This window comes from Schistocerca cancellata, chromosome 11, assembly GCF_023864275.1.
Source record: "Schistocerca cancellata isolate TAMUIC-IGC-003103 chromosome 11, iqSchCanc2.1, whole genome shotgun sequence".
Taxonomy (NCBI): domain Eukaryota; kingdom Metazoa; phylum Arthropoda; class Insecta; order Orthoptera; family Acrididae; genus Schistocerca; species Schistocerca cancellata.
The window spans coordinates 56,090,515-56,110,002 of NC_064636.1; the positions used below are offsets into that span (position 1 = coordinate 56,090,515).

Here is a 19,488-nt window from a genome sequence, read left to right on the forward strand (position 1 = left end):
TGTTCTAGAATCCACCCAACATTGTTAACTAGTTACATGAATGAACACATCATTGCACATATAGTAATATGAATGTAGTTTAAATTTAATACAAAGTAAGCAAACAAAATCAGACAGTGCAAATACACAACAGAAACACATTATGCGATTATACAAAATTAATGGGTCCACTATTCAAAAAAGTCTAGTTGTAGTCTACAAAAACATTCTTGCAAAATTAATAGGTTAGTGGTAACTTGTTATTTCTCCTATAGCTGTGTTGGAAGAGTATGTAACTTAATTAGACTATATTGAGACAGGATATTGTTCTAAACCCATGCAGAGTTTGTCTTCTAACTATGCTAGTAGTAATAGTTTTTATATAACCTAATGAACATCAGCTCTCACAGCACTCGAACAACACCAGATTAAATCTGCATGGACTGAGGAAATCTAGTTTTCCCAAAGAACGATGTTAATGTGGATAAAGTAAAATGGATAGCACCACACGTGGACACTGGACTTGAAATTCAGTCAGGTCCCCTTCCCGAGATGGTGTTGGCGAAGGAATATCTGTATCTTCTCATTTTTGAATTCTTTTATTCTGAATTCTTTTATTCTCTTTTTTAATTATACCATAAATTTATGATTTCCTACTTCCAAATTCCTGTATTTTCTCTTAAAAAAATAAGTGTAATTGCTGTAAGTAAATAAAAGATAACACCAAAATGCAGACAAAACAATTCCACCTAGCTCCACCTTCACGTGGTGCTGCATGGGCGACAGTGGCCATGGCCTCAAGTGTGTAGCACAATTTTTCTCCACAGTAGTGGCTATGGGCACTGGCCAAGAAGTCTGTGTGGAGCACTACTTACAGCCTACATAAAGTAATAAGATGGCAGGCCCTAGCAGTCATAATGCAGATTTTCTTTTATTTATTTATTTATTGGTAAAGGTAACTCAGTGTATTGTGACGTGGTTAACTTCGTCTCTCTCACACACACACACACACACACACACACACACACACACACACACACGCGCGCGCGCGCTCATGCACACTATGCAATCAAAAGTATATGGACACCCCCAAAACATACCTTTTCCTTATTAGGTGTATTGTGCTGCCAGGTAGTCCATATCAGTGACCTCAGTAGTCATTACCGCGGAACTCGTGGACTTCGAATGTCGTCAGGTGATTGGGTGTCACTTATGTCATACGTCTGTACGCGAGATTTCCACACTCCCAAACATTTATTTATTTATTTATTGTTCCGTGGGACCAAATTAAGGACAAGTCTCCATGGTCATGGAACGAGTCAGTACATGAAATTATAACACGATAGTAGAAACAGATGAAATGAAATATAAGAAACAGATTCAGGTGACAAGTCGTAAGTTTAAATAAAGAAAATCAACAATGTAACACTGGAATTTGCTTAATTTTTCAGCTCTTCCAGGAGCTCCTCGACAGAATAGGAGGAGTGAGCCATGAGGAAACTCTTCAGTTTAGACTTAAAAGTGTTTGGGCTACTGCTAAGATTTTTGAGTTCTTGTGGTAGCTTACTGCAAATGGATGCAGCAGAATACTGCACTCCTTTCTGCACAAGAGTCAAGGAAATGCATTCCACATGCAGATTTGATATCTGCCTAGTATTAAATGAGTGAAAGCTGCTAACTCTTAGGAGTAAGCTAATATTGCTAACAATAAATGACATTAAAGAAAATATATGCTGTGAGGGCAACGTTGGAATTCCCAGACTATTGAATATGGGTTGACAAGAGGTTCTCGAACTTACACTACATATAGCTCGAACAACCCGTTTTTGAGCCAAAAATACCCTTTTTGAATCAGAAGAATTACCCCAAAAAATAATACCATACGACATCAGCGTATAAAAATATGCGAAGTAGACTATTTTTCGTGTTGAACTGTGACTTATTTTAGATGCTGTTCTAATGGTAAATAAAGCAGCATTTAGTTTCTGAACAAGATCCTGAACATGGGCTTTCCGCAACAGCTTACTATCTATCCGAACACCTAGGAACTTGAACTTTTCCGTCTCGCTTATAATATGCCCATTCTGTCTGATAAAAATATCGGTTCTTTTTGAATTGTGAGTTAGAAGCTGTAAAAACTGAGTCTTATTGTAATTTAGCATCAAATTGTTTTCCACAAACAACGAACTTATTTCATGAACTACATAATTTGATACTGTTTCAATATTACACACAAGATCCTTCACTACCAAGCTGGTGTCGTCAGCAAACAGAAATATTTTTGAATCACCTGTAATACTATAAGGCATATCATTTATATAAATAAGAAACAGCAGTGGCCCCAGCACCGACCCTTGGGGAACGCCCCACTTAATAGTGCCCCATTGGGACTGAACATCACTACCACTCTCAATATTGCGGAGAATTACCTTCTGCTTTCTGTTCCTAAAGTAAGAGGCGAACCAATTGTAAGCTACTCTCCTTACTCCATAATCTTCCAACTTCTGCAGTAATATTTTGTGGTCAACACAGTCAAAAGCCTTCATTAAATCAAAGAAAACACCTAGTGTTCGCAACCTTTTATTTAATCCGTCCAAAACCTCACAGAGAAAAGAGAATATAGCAGTTTCAGTTGTTAAACCATTTCTAAAACCAAACTGTACATTTGACAGCAAATTATGTGAATTTAAATGCTGCAATAACCTTGTATATACAACCTTCTCGATAACTTTAGCAAACACCGATGGCATAGAAATAGGTGTAAAATTATAAACATTATCCCTGTCTCCCTTTTTATAAAGTGGCTTCACTACCGAGTACTTTAATCGGTCAGGAAACCGACCACTCCTAAAGGAAAAGTTACAGGTATGGCTAAGTACTGGGCTAACACACATAGAACAATACTTCAGTATTCTGCTAGATACCCCGTCCCTGGGTCAACTTTTTACAATGTGATAGTGAAGTGAAAACACGAAGGGACACATACAGCATAAAAGTGTACAGGCCATCTATCCAGACCATCACACAGGAATTCCAAACTGCATCAGGATCCAGCACAAGTATTATAACAGTTAGGTGGGAGGTGAGAAAACTTGGATTTCATGGTCAAACAGCTGCTCGTAAGCCCCATATCGTGCCAAAAAATGCCAAACGATGCCTCACTTGGTGTAAGCAGTGTAAACATTGGTCTTTTGAACTGTGGAAAACATTTCGTGGAGTGACGAATCGTGGTACACAATGTGGCGATCGGATGGCAGGGTGTGTCTATGGCGAATGCCTGGTGAACGTCATCTGTCAGTGTGTGTAGTGCCAACAGTAAAATTTGGAGGTGGTGGTGTTATGGTGTGGTCGTGTTTTTCATGGAAGGGGTTTGCAAACCTTGTTGTTTTGTGTGGCACTATAACAGCACAGGCCTACACTGATGTTTTAAGCTCCTTCTTGCTTACCACTGTTGGTGAGCAATTCAGGGATGGTGATTGCATCTTTCAACACGATCGAGCACCTATTCATAATGCACGGCCTGTGGCGGAATGACAATAACATCCCTGTAATGGACTGGCCTGCACAGAGTCTGGACCTGAATCCGATAGAACACCTTTGGGATGTTTTGGAATGCCGAGTTTGTTCCAGGCCTCACCGGCCGACACCTGTATCTCTCCTCAGTTCAGTACTCCGTGAAGAATGGGCTGCCATACCCCAAGAAACCTTCCAGCACCTCATTGAACGTATGCCTGTGAGAATGGAAGCTGTCGTCAAGACAAGGTGGATTAACACCATATTGAATTCCAGCATTGCTGATGGAGGATGCCACAAACTTACAAGTCATTTTCAGCCAGGTGTCAGGATAGTTTTGATCACGTAGTGTGTATATATCACTGGTGTGGATGGCACAAAAGAGATATTTTTTGTTGGGACAATTCTGCGTGAACTGTCATTAACAAATCACTTGGTAGGAGATGCACAGTTCTATGTGCCTTTAATGACTGAATCTCTCTTTGCAATTTCTCACAGTCCAAAGATCTACAGCGTTATGCTGACTGCATATTTTGGTTTTCACTAATCAGGGAACATGAGTCACTCAAAAACAAGGTAAGTCTTATTAATCAGTTACTGCCTTTTGTAATAAAATACAAATTTGAACAAGCCAACCTAAGTCCAGTGTCAGACGTGCCTACATTGTCCTACGTTTGTGATGCTGTAGCTGTGAATTGTAAAAATCTACTAGTGTGGTATCTTTGTAGCAGGAACTCAGGAATTTTCAGAAATTCCTGTGTTGCTACACGTTGTCAGAACTGAAGGATTTCCTGAATTTGTTCTGTGCTGGCAATACTTTTATAGCAGGGTTTCCTCTACTGAGGGGAGCACATACTAGTTACTAGCCAAACATAGGCATTGGATCTGTATGGGAAAAGATCTGCAAAAACACTGAGAAATTACTTTGTTAAAATGGATTACCAGATACTTGTTACATTAGTATGCACACTATTCTTTTGCCTTGGCCCAAATTGTTACAAGTTTTTGAGACTTACTAATGTGAACAGTGAAAGATTGACTCTTCGTCTGATCCTCAACTAACTGAACGGCTTTTCTACTGAAAGCTTATCACTTGCTGTTGGCACATTCTGTGGTGCACTTTACCCTGTTCTGATGTGAACAGTATGTCAGCATTCCTTAGGTAGCGGGAGCTATGCGTGTTTACAGGATTTGTTGTGTGTGTGCTGTCAGCCATTACAAATGTTTGCTAAATTAATCTCAATTTTTCTTGTAATTATCAGCATGCAATCTCAGAAGAAGTAATAAAAAATAAGAAAAAACAAGCATTCAGTTATTACTAATGAGTTACACAAATTGCTTTCAAAACGGCAACTTCTAATCTCATAAGCCAACTTTTTGGTAAAGTAGGCCCTCAGTATTTGCAGTATGAACAATTCAAGTCAAATGTGGATATTCAATGTGTATTTCAGTTATCATCACAGAACATTATGTAAAAGCCAATAGTTACCTTTAACTGGAAGAAATACCTTTATACTTCAACAAAAATGTAATGATAACCAACTCCAAAGAAGGCAGGTACCGACATGTCAATACTGTGATACTATTGGTTTAATAATTCACACTTGCAAAATACTTGTACAAATTATTTAAAAAAAGAATGAAAAAAATTGGTGGAAGCTGTGTTTGGGGAAGATGAATATGGGTTTCAGAGAAATGTAAGAACATCAGAGGCCATTCTGAACTATTATATATCTTAGAAAATATGTTGAAGAAAGGTAAAATTACAAAAATAGCATTTGTAGTTTTAGGAAAAACCTTTGAAAATGTTGACTGGAGCACACTCTTTAAAATTATGAAGGTATTAGTGATAAAATAAAGGCAATGAATGATTATACACAACTTGTAGAGGGATGGACTGCATTTACAATACTCAAAGGGCATGAAAGAGAAGCAGTAATTGAGAAGGAAGTAAGAGAGTTGTAGCTTATCCCCATCATTATTAAATCTGTACCTTGGTCATGAGTAAAGGAAATCAAGGAGAAATTTGGAAAGGGATTTAAAGTTTAAGGAGAAGAAATAAAAACTTCTAACATTTGCTGATGACAGTGCAATTCTTTTAAGGCAAGGCACAGGACTTCGAAGAGCAGCCGAACGGAATGGATAGTGCCTTAAGAGTTCATAAGATGTGCATCTACAACTGTAAACCAACGATAATGGAATGTAGTCATATTAATTTGAGTGAACGAAATGTATTTGTAATTATGAATATGATTAGATGCTAGCTGCGCAACTGAGTAGTGATGGTGAAAATACATGCCAGACTGGATTTCCCACTTACCATGAGCGGTTGCTTTAACTACTTCGGCTATCCGAAAACGACACCAGGGCCAACCCAAATTCCCATATGTCACTGTGTCTGTCCTGAAATGGCACAGTGACGTGGAAGTTTGGGTCAGCCCTGGAGCTGTGCTCGGGTAGTGGTCAAGGCAACTGTGATAAGCGAGAAATATGGGTTCGATTCCTGGTACAGCACAAACTTTCATTGTCGCTAATTAGTTGCACAGCTAGAGTCTGATTGTATTTGCCATTGGAAATACATTTCGTACAGTCGTCGATTGCCATAGTGTCTGTTCCTTAAACATGCATGCATATCTGAAGGACACTGTATGTCCATTGTATAAGACAGACACTGCAAATATTAATATGAGTGAGACTGACAGAATTAGATCAGACAATGAGACATTAAAAGTAGCAGATGGATTTTGCCATTTGGGCTGCTAAATAACTTACAAATGCCGAAGTAGAGAGGATATAAAATCCAGACTAGCAATAGCAAGCAAAAGTTTCTGGAAAACGGGAAATTTCTAACATCTAATATCATTATTGAAGTGTTGGGAAATCTTTTCTGAAGATACTTGTCTAGAATATAGCCTCGTATGGAAGTGAAACGTGGATTATAAGCAGTTCAGAGAAGGAGAGAATAGAAGTTTTTGCTATATGCTGTTACAAAGGAATACTGAAGATTAGATGGGTATGTAATGTAGCTAATGAGGTGGTACTGAATAGAATTATGGAGAAATGAAATTTATGGCACAACAAAACAAAAAGAAGAGATTGGTCAATAGGACACATCAAGGAATAGTGAATTTGGTAATGGATGAAAACATAGGGCATAAAATTTTTAGAGGGAGACCAATGAATGGGGTTGCAGTAATTACACAGAGCTGAAGATGCTGGTGCAGCATAGATAAGCACAGAGAGCTGCATCAAGCTGAAGATTGCAACAAGATCAGCAAGTACAAGATAATGTGGTGGGTACTTATGAAGTTTTATTTATCAGTGAAAAACATAAAGTTACATAATTAACTACTGCACAGTACTCCACTTTATCAGTGGACTGTGGCATTTTGTTTAAGGTTCTCTAGTGGCTTGCTGTAGCACTGTTATGCTCTGGTTTCAGTGAGCATCTGAACTGCTACTAAGTACTTGGAAATGAACAAAAAATTAATTTCATAACAGGATTTTTTTTCCCAAGGTGATGATTAAGATTTTGAGTATAGCTCGTAAGTTGTTAAGAACTGTTACAGGAATTACAGGTTGGGTTTTATTTGAGAACAAAAGAAAAATTTAGAAAATGGGTATTTGCTAATGGCGACGCTATGTTGAGGAACAAGTTATCATCTGAAGTTCTCGGAAACTAGTGCTGGATGGAGGATATAGATGGCCAGTTGCATGGTGTGGCAAGCACTCATGTTGTCTCCAAGGCAGGCTGTACTTCAGTGTCCATCGTTGCACTCCTCTAGTTTAGCAGTACTGGTAGTCGTTCATGTGCGGGGTGATTTTAATGGGGACAAACTGCAGGGAACAATCCACATAAAGATAAGGAGGAGAAAAGATCATGTCAAGGCTGACAGTGGAAACCATTGGCATTCACAGAATGCATTTTTAGTGCCGTTGTGTTCTCAGAACTCTGTTACGTGCACCTGGACTTGATCCTGGTGCCAAACGGTGGAGAAAGTCATTCAGACGTGCCCACGCATTCTTTGTGTCGAGCTGTACGTCCCTCTGGAATTCCAAAATTTAGATAAACTTTTTTTGTTGACTACAGCCCTTCTAATTAAAAATGTAAAGCTGTATTTCTGTACTTTTATTATTGCAAATAAAACTTAAGTGTGTCAGTATTAATGGCACTTTGAGGAACAATTTTCTTCTTGCTATTTTGTTGAAAAGCTACATTTTTGAGAATGAGGATGTGTACAAAATACAAGATTGTCCTTGCAAAGAAGTAAACAGCAACCAGCTACTGTTAATGATGCTATTTATTTACACAAGTTGCAAAGTTACTGATAGGTTTGTCTTCAGATGGTTATTCTATTTTATATTACATTTGTTGTTGTTTACATTACTTGTTGGAAAAAGCAGCCAACAATTTATTATAAACATGAACAGATGTCTGAAGACGAACGTGTTGGTTTGAAACCAGTAACAGCGTTACTTTTGTCAGTAAATAGCAATAGTAACAATGCCTGGTTGCTGTTTTCTTCTGTGCAAGAATCAGCTTGTAAAAACTTTCTTATTCACACACCAGTCAATTTCCTAGTATGGCACTTAGAATGTTCTTAATAGAGTATTTATTTTCTAATTTGTCTCATTTTTTTGTAGTGAGAGGGATAATTCTGTTGTATCAAATGACTTCTCAATTTTTGGGGTACAAATCAGTTACGTTCAAACTGAGATGTGTTGTTCCCCTCCTCCCCCTCCTCCCACCATATCCTCTGACAAATGCCAGATTTAACACTTACCATTTCCACTATTCATGTCAATGTAAAGACTGTAAATGCATTCCGAAAGAAGTACACCCTGTTGATGGTGGAAAAGATATCTGACAGTGTAGGTTTCAGTGATTGAAAGCACACACGAAAACACACCAGCAAGTGGGAGTAATCTATCTGTACTAGTGTGCTACTTGTGCGGTAACAGTGTACAGTTGGCACTCGTTCAGTCTCGATGTACTGGTGGGGATTGTTTGTACCTGTCTAGTGGGGCCAGTCATTCCTCTACAGTCCCTCAAATGTGAGGCATATCTGCACATCCTGCGGGTGACCCTGCCTCCCCAGAGGCATCTCGACGAGATCTACCCCACCCACTCCTGTTGAGACTGAACTGGTGCCGATGGTTCACTACTGCCTTACTACTAAAACACTCGTACAGTCGTACAGACAGAACATAATCACTTGCGTAGGGTGTTCTCGTGTGTGCTCTCAGTCACTGAAACCTACACCGCGAAAGATCTTTTATCTCCAGCTTCAAGTGGGTGTACCTCTTTTGGAACATATTTCCAACCATATTTCCATATGACCTTTTTTGCTCTTTATCCTCTCAGCCACTATTTCCTGCAGTTTGTTGCCATTTTGCAAAATTTCCCTGCATGTAAGGCGAGGAAAGAATGCCGCACCCAGAGGTCAGCATGTGATTCCTCGTCAAGATTCGAGAGAAAAGTATATCTAGCAAAGTCAGATCGGTTACATTTTGTGAACGTGTGTGAAAATGAGGAGCTGGTAACACTGTTTTATTGTGCAGTGCATCGGAATGTACAGAGGAATGTGTATCATTCTGCACTAATGTACTAGCTGTCGTAGCTACTGTGTAGACTTCTGGGACATCAAACCTCTGTCTACAACAGAGCTGTGGTTCACCCTGTTCCTTTCTTACTTTTTAGACATCCGTTCCCCAGTTCTCGCTGTTTATAAGCGGGGCATCATTTTGTCACATGACGGTAGCTCATCACATGACAGTGGAATCTATTAAGCTTCATTCGTGTGTCCACTAACCCGTGCAGTGCACGGCTGTAACTGGTCCAGTCAAGTTCATGTAGGGTGGTTTCCCGATGGAGTACACAAAGGATGAAGACTACGTCAATGTGCTTCTGGTGCTGGGTGCATCCTATAACTGAGCTGCTGTTGCTGCTGCTGCTCAAGCATGTGCTGAATGGTACAGTCAAAGGTGCCACGATATAATGCTTTTCATCGCCTGGAGCATCACATTCGAGAAACTGGTTACCTGTTTCCTCAAGTAATGGACAGAGGTCATCCGAAGACTAGACATACTTCACAGAGGACACGGTTCTTGAAACTGTTCACCAGTCACCTCGACGAAGTATCCGTGATATACGAGGCAGCTCCAGCTGTCTCAAAGACCGGTGTGTGAGGCTACATTCCGAACAAAAACCTTCAGCACATCTCCCTAGGACTTACATTTGTGCTTGATATTAAGAAATATTTCTTTTTCAACTACTGTTCCCTCTCACGCCATTCCATTCTGTTGAAGCTGCACAGGGTGCCAGCTGTGGATAACTTTTCAGTACTTGTATTGTATCTCTGCTATAGTAAGACTTTGAAAGAATGTATTCCAGTAACACTTGTCTTAAGCTTTCTCAAAATTTGCAAATACGAAAACATCAGTCCGTCTTTCTTGCAGTTTATCTTATAAGATCATTCATAGGGTCAGTATTGCCCCATTTGTCCTTGCATTTCTCTGGAACTCAGACTGATCTTCCCTGAAGTCAGTTTCTACCAGTTTTTTCGCTTTTCTGCAAATAATTCATGTTAATATTTTATAAGTGTGACTTATTAAACTTATGCAACAGTATTATGAAAAGGATAGCTCCTAATCACTATATAGCGGAGATGCTGAGTTACAGATAAGCACGCAAAGACTGTCAGAAAGTAAACACACACACACACACACACACACACACACACACACACACACACACACACACACACAGAGAGAGAGAGAGCCAGCCAGCCAGCCAGCCACAGTCTGCTTCAGTGGCCAGTCTGAAACCAGACTGTGGTCATATGTATGTGAGTTCTGTGTTGTCTATTTTCAACACAGGCCTTGTTGGCTAAAAGCTCACTTTCTGACAATCTTTTTGTTGTGCCTATCTGCGACTGAGCATCTCCGCTACATGTTGAGTAGCAACTATCCTTTCCACAATATTGTCACATTCCATCCTGGATTTTCCACTGCTTTATTAAGCTGGTGGTTTGGTAGTATTCACACCCTCCAGGTCCTCCCTTACTTGAAACTGGAATTATTACATTCTCCCTGAAGTGTGGGGGTGTTTTACCTGTCTCGTTTATGTTGCACACCTGACTCTCCCAAGGTTGTCAGTGGTTTTGAGAGAAAGTCATATACTCAAGAGGCCTTGTTTTGATGTAGGTTATTCACCGCCCTGTCAAATTTTCCTCACCTATCTGTTTACTTTCACCTCAGTTTCGAAAATAGCATTAGACCCCCATCCACGAGTCTTTAAAGGATTGAACTCCCATATGGAACACAGGTTTAAGCATCTGTTTACTTTACAAATGTGTTAATATGTTAAATATTTTACATTAAGAACATAAGAAAGAAGTTTAGAAAAGATTTTAAATTATGTTAAAAGTTTGTTGTAAGTCGCCAAGTGCTCTCATTATGAAGCACTGGATGAGTGCGGTGTGAGTAATTTTACTGTATTTTAAACAAAAACCAATTCTTCATATAGCCTATCTCAATGTTTATGATGGTACTTTTCCTGCACTGTAGGCCGTACACTGATATAATTAATTGTAAATACATTGTACACTATCTGCAAAATGTGTCGTGAATAGAGTCAGTAATAAAAAAATGATAAATTAAAACAACATGCCTGCTGCTGCAGTTTTACTGGATTAACAACAAAAATGTGGTTAGAAATAAACTACTTTCCATCATTTTGTGGGGTCTCAATGAGATTTTTTTGTAATGGATTGAAATAATATGTAAAATTTGTTAGAAGGCACCACTTGCTCTCGTTCTTGAAAATTTGATGAATGTAGTAATTTGCATGTGCGAGTTAATGCTGCCTCAAGACATGCAGTGTGTCCCAGGAGGAATGGTCATTATTCAGGTATATGATGTGAATGATCATGCGAAGCAAAAAAGTCTAGTAAACGTGCTCTATAATACATATCTTAAGAGCCGCGAGCATTTATTCAGTAGAAGAGATATCTGACGAACAAGGGCTCATAGCTGGCAAGGTATGCGCCTTACAGCCCACATTTACTGGACCTTTTTATTATTCTTATTATTTCTATTTCTATTTTTCTCAGGCCTTAGGTCTGGTTAAAAATGGAAAGTGATGCGGACCTTCATCAAACGTGACTTCCTTTTAACTGTACGGTATATGTTACATTGTAATTAGGAACTTTCGGGTTATTGAACACGTATCAATAATTACGGATTTCTGTAGTTGTATATATACGTTTGGATGTAGCTGTATTGCGTTGATGTACTGGTGGATATTGTGTGGTATGACTCCTGTAGTTGATAGTATAATTGGTATAATGTCAACTTTATCCTCATGCCACATGTCCTTGACTTCCTCAGCCAGTTGGATGTATTTTTCAATTTTTTCTCCTGTTTTCTTCTGTATATTTGTTGTATTGGGTATGGATATTTCGATTAGTTGTGTTAATTTCTTCTTTTTATTGGTGAGTATGATGTCAGGTTTGTTATGTGGTGTTGTTTTATCTGTTATAATGGTTCTGTTCCAGTATAATTTGTATTCATCATTTTCCAGTACATTTTGTGGTGCATACTTGTATGTGGGAACGTGTTGTTTTATTAGTTTATGTTTTATGGCAAGTTGTTGGTGTATTATTTTTGCTACATTGTCATGTCTTCTGGGGTATTCTGTATTTGCTAGTATTGTACATCCGCTTGTGATGTGATCTACTGTTTCTATTTGTTGTTTGCAAAGTCTGCATTTATCTGTTGTGGTATTGGGATCTTTAATAATATGCTTGCTGTAATATCTGGTGTTTATTGTTTGATCCTGTATTGCAATCATGAATCCTTCCGTCTCGCTGTATATATTGCCTTTTCTCAGCCATGTGTTGGATGCGTCTTGATCGATGTGTGGCTGTGTTAGATGACACGGGTGCTTGCCATGTAGTGTTTTCTTTTTCCAGTTTACTTTCTTCGTATCTGTTGATGTTGTGATGTAAAGGGTTGTAGAGGTGGTTATGATATTGTAGTGGCGTAGCTGATGTATTTATATGAGTGATTGCTTTGTGTATTTTGCTAGTTTCTGCTCGTTCTAGAAAGAATTTTCTTAAATTGTCTACCTGTCCATAATGTAGGTTTTTTTATGTCGATAAATCCCCTTCCTCCTTCCTTTCTGCTTAATGTGAATCTTTCTGTTGCTGAATGTATGTGATGTATTCTATATTTGTGGCATTGTGAACGTGTAAGTGTATTGAGTGCTTCTAGGTCTGTGTGACTCCATTTCACTACTCCAAATGAGTAGGTCAATATTGGTATAGCATAAGTATTTATAGCTTTTCTCTTGTTTCTTGCTGTCAATTCTGTTTCCAGTATTTTTGTTAGCCTTTGTCTATATTTTTCTTTTAGTTCTTCTTTAATATTTGTATTATCTATTCCAATTTTTGTCTGTATCCTAGATATTTATAGGCATCTGTTTTTTCATCGCTTCTATGGAGTCACTGTGGTTATTCAATATGTAATCTTCTTGTTTAGTGTGTTTTCCATTGACTATGCTATTTTTCTTACATTTGTCTGTTCCAAAAGGCATATTTATATCATTGCTGATGAATACTTCTGTTTTCTGTAGTAATTGGTTGAGTTGCTGATTGGTTGCTGCCAGTAGTTTTAGATCATCCATGTAGAGCAAATGTGTGATTTTGTGTGGGTATGTTCCAGTAATATTGTATCCATAATTTGTATTATTTAGCATGTTGGATAGTGGGTTCAGAGCAAGGCAGAACCAGAAAGGACTTACTGAGTCTCCTTGGTATATTCCACGCTTAATCTGTATTGGCTGTGATGTGATATCTGAATTTGTTTGGATATTAAGTGTGGTTTTCCAGTTTTTCATTACTATGTTTAGGAACTGTATCAATTTAGGATCTACTTTGTATATTTCCAATATCTGTAGTAACCATGAGTGGGGTACACTATCAAAAGCTTTTTGGTAATCAATGTATGCGTAGTGTAGCGACCTTCGTTTAGTTTTAGCTTGATATGTCTCCTCTGTATCTATTATCAGTTGCTCTTTACATCCTCGTGCTCCTTTGCAGCAGCCTTTTTGTTCTTCATTTATAATTTTGTTCTGTGTTGTATGTGTCATTAATTTCTGTGTAATGACTGAAGTTAATGTTTTGTAGATTGTTGGTAGGTATGTTATGGGGCGATATTTAGCTGGGTTTGCTTTGTCTGCTTGATCTTTAGGTTTCAGATAAGTTATTCCATGTGTAAGTGTATCAGGAAATGTGTATGGGTCTGCAATGTAACTGTTAAATAATTTAGTTAGATGTGAAAGTGTTGAGGTGAACTTCTTTAGCCAGAAATTTGCTATTTTATCATTTCCAGGGACTTTCCAATTTTGCGTAGAATTAATTGCTCGGGTGACTTCATGTTGCAAAATTATCACTTCAGGCATTTGTGGTATCATCTTGTACGAGTCTGTTTCTGCTTGTATCCACCGTGCATGCCTGTTATGTTGTACCGGGTTTGACCATATGTTGCTCCAGAAGTGTTCCATGTCTGTTATGTTTGGTGGATTGTCTATTTTAATGTGTGTGTTATCTATTGTTTGGTAAAATTTCTTTTGGTTTGTGTTGAATGTTTGGTTTTGTTTCCTTCTATTTTCACTTTTTTTGTATCTTCTAAGTCGTTTGGCCAATGCTGGTAATTTCTGCTTCTTTTCATCTAATTGCCCTATTGCTTCTTGTTGTGAGATTTTACCTAACCTTTTTCGTTTTATGTCTGATATTTCATTTCTTATAAATTGTGTTAGCTGTCCAATGTCTTTTCTCAGTTTTTCTATTCTGATCTGTAACCTGTGTTGCCATGCTGGTTTTGTGGGTTTCTTCTGTGTGTTGGTTGGTTCTGATCTCTGCCTAGTGTGTATATTTAGTGTAGTGAGTGCTCCTACATAAACCAGTAGTTGTAACTCTTCCATAGCTGTATTTTCATTTATTTTGTTGTGTATGATTGTGTTGATAGTTGTTATTGTTGTTTCGACTTGTGGGTTATTTGGTGGTCTATGCAAGAATGGTCTAATGTCTGTATTTTTGTCTTTGTATTCTATATATGTCAACTGAAATTTTTCTTCTATATCTAACATGTGTGTCACTTCATGTTCTATTTGTGCTTGTTCTGGTGGCTGTCTTAAGATTTCGTTTTCCTCTGATTGTTTAATTGACGCGTTTTGTTCTTTGTTTGTTTTCTCTGGGATGTTTGAGTCCATTACTGTATTTTCTTCTTCTTCTAATTGCACATTATTTTGTTCCAGTATTTGTTGTACTTGTTGTTTGATGTTTTCTAATTCTGACTGGGGTATCCTGTTATTTTTTATTATTACATGGATCTGATCAGCTAGTCATTGTTCTGTTAAAAATTTTAATTCCGGTTATCTGGAAATAAATGTTGTGTATACTTGTGATCTGTATCCAGTTGTGTTGGTTCCTAGGTTTGTTGCTTGGTAATAACAGACCATGAGGTGTCGATTAACTTCGTCTGACCATCTCATCCTCTGTCTTTGTTTTCCTTCTAGGGTGGTTGCAGGAAGCATATCCTGCAAAACACCTCTATTTGTATTTAAATCATTTTCCAGTTGGCTAGCAGTGTCGTTACCATTGTGGGCGGGCATAGGGTTCAAACGTCGTCCCCGACCATGACGGCGCTTGTCCGAGGCTTCTTTAGTTCTGTCCTGAACCAAGTAATCACACTAAAAGGGGGGTTAGGCCTATTAGTGGTTTGTTCTTTTCGTCGCCTTTTACGACTGGCAGAACATACCGAAGGCCTATTCTTTTCTTCTTCTTCTTCTTCTTCTTCTTCTTCTTCTTATTATTATTATTATTCTATACTTCCACCTCTGAAAATATGAAAAGCAAAGAGCTTGCAGTAGAAGAGATTTGTTTCACATAATTGAAAATGAAGAATTGCTCATGGCTTTGGAGGTACATGTTTTGGAGCCCAAGTTTAGTAGACTTTTTGTTTCAAATGATCATTCCTGTCTTGTCCCTGGATATTGACCATTTCTCCTGGGACATACTGTGTTAAACATTTAGTATAAGATTATAATTCGTAATTAGTAGAGCTGCACACTTCTGTCGATATTAAACCTACTATCAAGCAACAGTACTTACAATTTGATAGCTCCCATTCTTTCCATGTCAAACGCTCTCTCCCATACAACATCGGCATTCGAGGCAAACGTGTTTGTTCGGGTGCACTCTTTATGGCAGTACACCACCACTCTTTCAGCCTTCACTGGACATAATTATCCCAACAGCCTAGTTTAAAAGCAGATTTCCCTGGTCATCACATGCAATCCTGGTACTGCTGATCCCTCCAAAAAACTACTTTGGAGTGCACCACTGTTTACTCAGTATTATCCTGGGAATGTATTAATCAGCTACTCTGACAAAGCCGTGACTTCTTAAAATAGTGCCCAGAAATGAGACCCATTCTGTCTTTTGCCCACCACACCTAGAGTAGCTTTCCATTGTCTTCCCAATCTCCACAATATTCTTGTCAGACCCTCTGTTCCTTCTGTACCTATCTCCCTTCCCTGTACCTCTTACCATCCCCGCTGCAAGACTTGCCCTGTGCACCACCACCTATACCAGCCCTGTAACTGGAAAAACATATACTATAAAACGGAGAGTCACCTGTGAAACGACACGTGTCACTTACCAGCTGTTACGTGCACACTGTTCAGCTTTTTACATTGGCACGACTACCACCAAATTATCAGTTAGTATGTATGGGCATAGGCAGAGGGTATATACTGGCAAAAAACAATGGCAGTTGTGATCTCGGTGCCTGTTTCACCACACGTGCCATCTGGATTCTTCCCCCAGACACCAGCTTCTCAGAACCCTGCAGTTGGGAACTATCGCTACAACATATCCTCGGTTCTTATTTATGTTAATTCCTTCTGTCTCAGCATTTCTTCACAGTAATTACTCCTACCTTCACTCCATTTTAGTTTTCTACATCTTTCATTGTCTTACCTGTCTATTTTTCACTGCCCCCCTCCCACCTCTGTTACATACAATGCACTTTGCTTTTCACTCATATTAACTCATGCACAATGTTTAAGCAGTAATGTCTGCCTTGCATATTATGCAGTCTTCCACTTTTAAGCTCTCAGGTTTTCAAATCTTGTCCAGTGCGGTCCCCAACAATCAGTCTTTCCTTCTCATTGCCTCTGGTAAGTCTCCCCTGACCTGTGGTTCTGGGTGACTTTCCCAAAATTTACCCCATTTCGTAAACCTCTCCAGTCCTTTTCCTCCACCTCACTTCCTTCCCCTTCAACCCTTCTTCCTGAAGAAGTAGCAACTGGCTCCGAGAGCTTGCCTAATTATAACCTTCTTTTACATGTGTGTATTCTGCCGCCTCTTGGTGAGTGGGTTTCTATTATCTATCTAATTAAATTTTGTCTTAATTTGTAGAGTATGACAGCATTCCATATTTTTTAAATTTCGTCAACAACTGTATGAAATATTGAAAATCAAAATTTTTGTTGCCCCTTGAAGCCGTTAGAGAGGCATTAGCAACTGGACTCGTGCTCTGGATTAGCCATTTAATAGTGTGGATTGTCTTTACGTGAATTTCATCTGACATCCCTGAAGGTAGGGGCAGATACGAGTGATAAACACAAACTTTTTTTTTAGGTACCGAGTGGTGCTCGTGCGGCGCAGTGGTGGCGCAGCTGTGCCGATGGTACGCTGGCTGTGCCACCTACACGGGCGCGCCGGCTACCACCCGCACCGCCGGCACGCGAGTCCTCTGCTGCTGCAACCGCGTGCGCCGACCGGTGCGTACGTGCCACGGAGGGGTGTGGTGATGTTCGTCGGTAGAATCTTGCGAGGGGCGTTGAAAATTCGCTACCTACTGCTCGGCGGTGCTGTCGGAGGTGGTGTGACACTGAACAAGGTAAACTTTTCCGCTCATTTCCTGAGGCCACACGTGGCTTGAAGTGTTCTGTCAGATATTGTATTTAACGCAATTTCTTCATTATCTTTTTCTGTTTGAGACAGTGACATCTGGAAAGGTTATACCGTACTTCATCTGTAACTGTATCTTATTGCTGTTAAGAAGATTCACACCGCAATTCTAATTTCTTTTAAATAACGTAGTATGTCCATTCGTATTAGTAAACTGTACAGGATATGCATAAAGTGACAGGGTTCTTGTTGCAAAACTGTTAAATAGTCTTGAAGTAGTTTTAGTTTCAATATATTACTAGTTAATTGTACTAGTATGTGTTTGGAATAACTTTCATCTGGTTTACACAGCTGTAGTTGTTGTTGTTGTTGTTGTTGTGGTCTTCAGTCCTGAGACTGGTTTGATGCAGCTCTCCATGCTACTCTATCCTGTGCAAACTTCTTCATCTCTCAGTACTTAATTGCAACCTACGTCCTTCTGCATCTGCTTAGAGTATTCATCTCTTGGTCTCCCTCTACGATTTTTACCCTCCACGCTGCCCTCCAATACTAAATTGGTGATCCCTTGATGCCTCAGAATGTGCCCTACCAAACGATCCCTTCTTCTAGTCAAGTTTTGCCACAAATTTCTCTTCTCCCCAGTTCTATTCAATACCTCCTCATTAGTTGTGTGATCTACCCATTTAATCTTCAGCATTCTTGTGTAGCACCACATTTCGAAAGCTTCTATTCTCTTCTTCCTCCTGACACTTAAATCTATACTTGGTATTAACAAATTTCTCTTCTTTAGAAACACTTTCCTAGCTATTGCCAGTCTACATGCCACAGTTAGTAACATCTATTACATGAATTGTACCAGTTCAGATTTTCAGTGTGAAAATATTCTGAAGACTCTCTAAGAACACTCTGCAGATATCTTCCAAATCTCTTTTGATATTCAGTGTTATCAAATGTTCTCCATTGAAGAGGTAATGTTACCTATTCTGAGGCTCTCCTCCAGCAGTCCATGTGATGTTGGAAGCTCCACAACATACTCAATGTGACCTAAAGGCATGTGCTGGAAAACTTCAGCTGCTGCACCCGACCCACAGAGTACCTCAACCAAATAGTAATACAATACAACAAATTACTGTATTAACAAGGGATATCATATGCAGAAATTCAGGCTTGCACTTTTATCTGAAGCATGCCTTCAAACATAACATTAATAGAGAAAATGTTTACTCATTTACGGATGGCGAGAGTGCAGAAAAATTCACACCTCTGACTCTGGACAGAAACAGTCCAAATTTTACTAAGAAAAGTTCTGTAACTTCACACATGCTGTTCCCTATACACCAGCAAGCGTACTACTATTTCTTAAGTAACTGTAATCCAAACATTAAATATTATATAGAGATCTTTTCTTCATTCATGCATTTGAGTACGATAGGAAGGAACCGGTGGAAAAATGCCCGTTGGGGCACAAAAAAGGCTGATATGCTCCTCTGTCAAAGACTCTGACAGAAAAGTGCGAAACAGCTGTCTCAGTCCTCATTCCACCATCCTCACCAAAAATTTCGGCAAAGGAACATATTTGTGCTCTTTTAACTCACAACATTGTAAATCCTTTTCTTCATGGTTAAGCCTTCATATTCAGCATCTCATTCTCACGGCCACTGTCTATATATGTCTGTCTCTGTCTCATTTTTCTCCCATTGCCACTTTCTCCTATGTGTCTCCCCCACTGTCACTGACTTCATTCCTTTCTGTTGCCCTTTCTCAGCAGTGTCTCCCTCTCTGACGCTTTGCCTGTCTCTCTGTCCAACTGTTGCTGTCTTCCATTCCCATTCTTTTTCTCTCTTTCATCTTAAAAGTCTGCTGCTTTCTCTTGAGCTACTGTTCTCTCCTTTCCACATATGTGCGTGGTGAGGGGTTGCTCGAGGTTTTGAACTGTAGACTGTGAAACTTTAACTTTTGGGTATAGGGCACTGGGAAAATGCCCAAATTTTTTAATGCGTGGAGGTAGCACGAA

General features: G+C 39.1%; 1 protein-coding gene across 3 annotated transcripts in view; it reads left to right on the plus strand.

Annotated features, from left to right (window-relative positions):
• LOC126108596 (dynamin-like 120 kDa protein, mitochondrial) overlaps positions 1–19,488 on the plus strand; it is a 203,482-nt gene that overhangs the window by 13,099 nt on the left and 170,895 nt on the right. For all 3 annotated transcript variants that reach the window (XM_049913895.1, XM_049913896.1, XM_049913897.1), the window contains exon 2: positions 17,202–17,463. In XM_049913895.1, the coding sequence (XP_049769852.1) occupies positions 17,202–17,463 (262 nt within the window). The remainder of the gene's footprint in view (positions 1–17,201; positions 17,464–19,488) is intronic.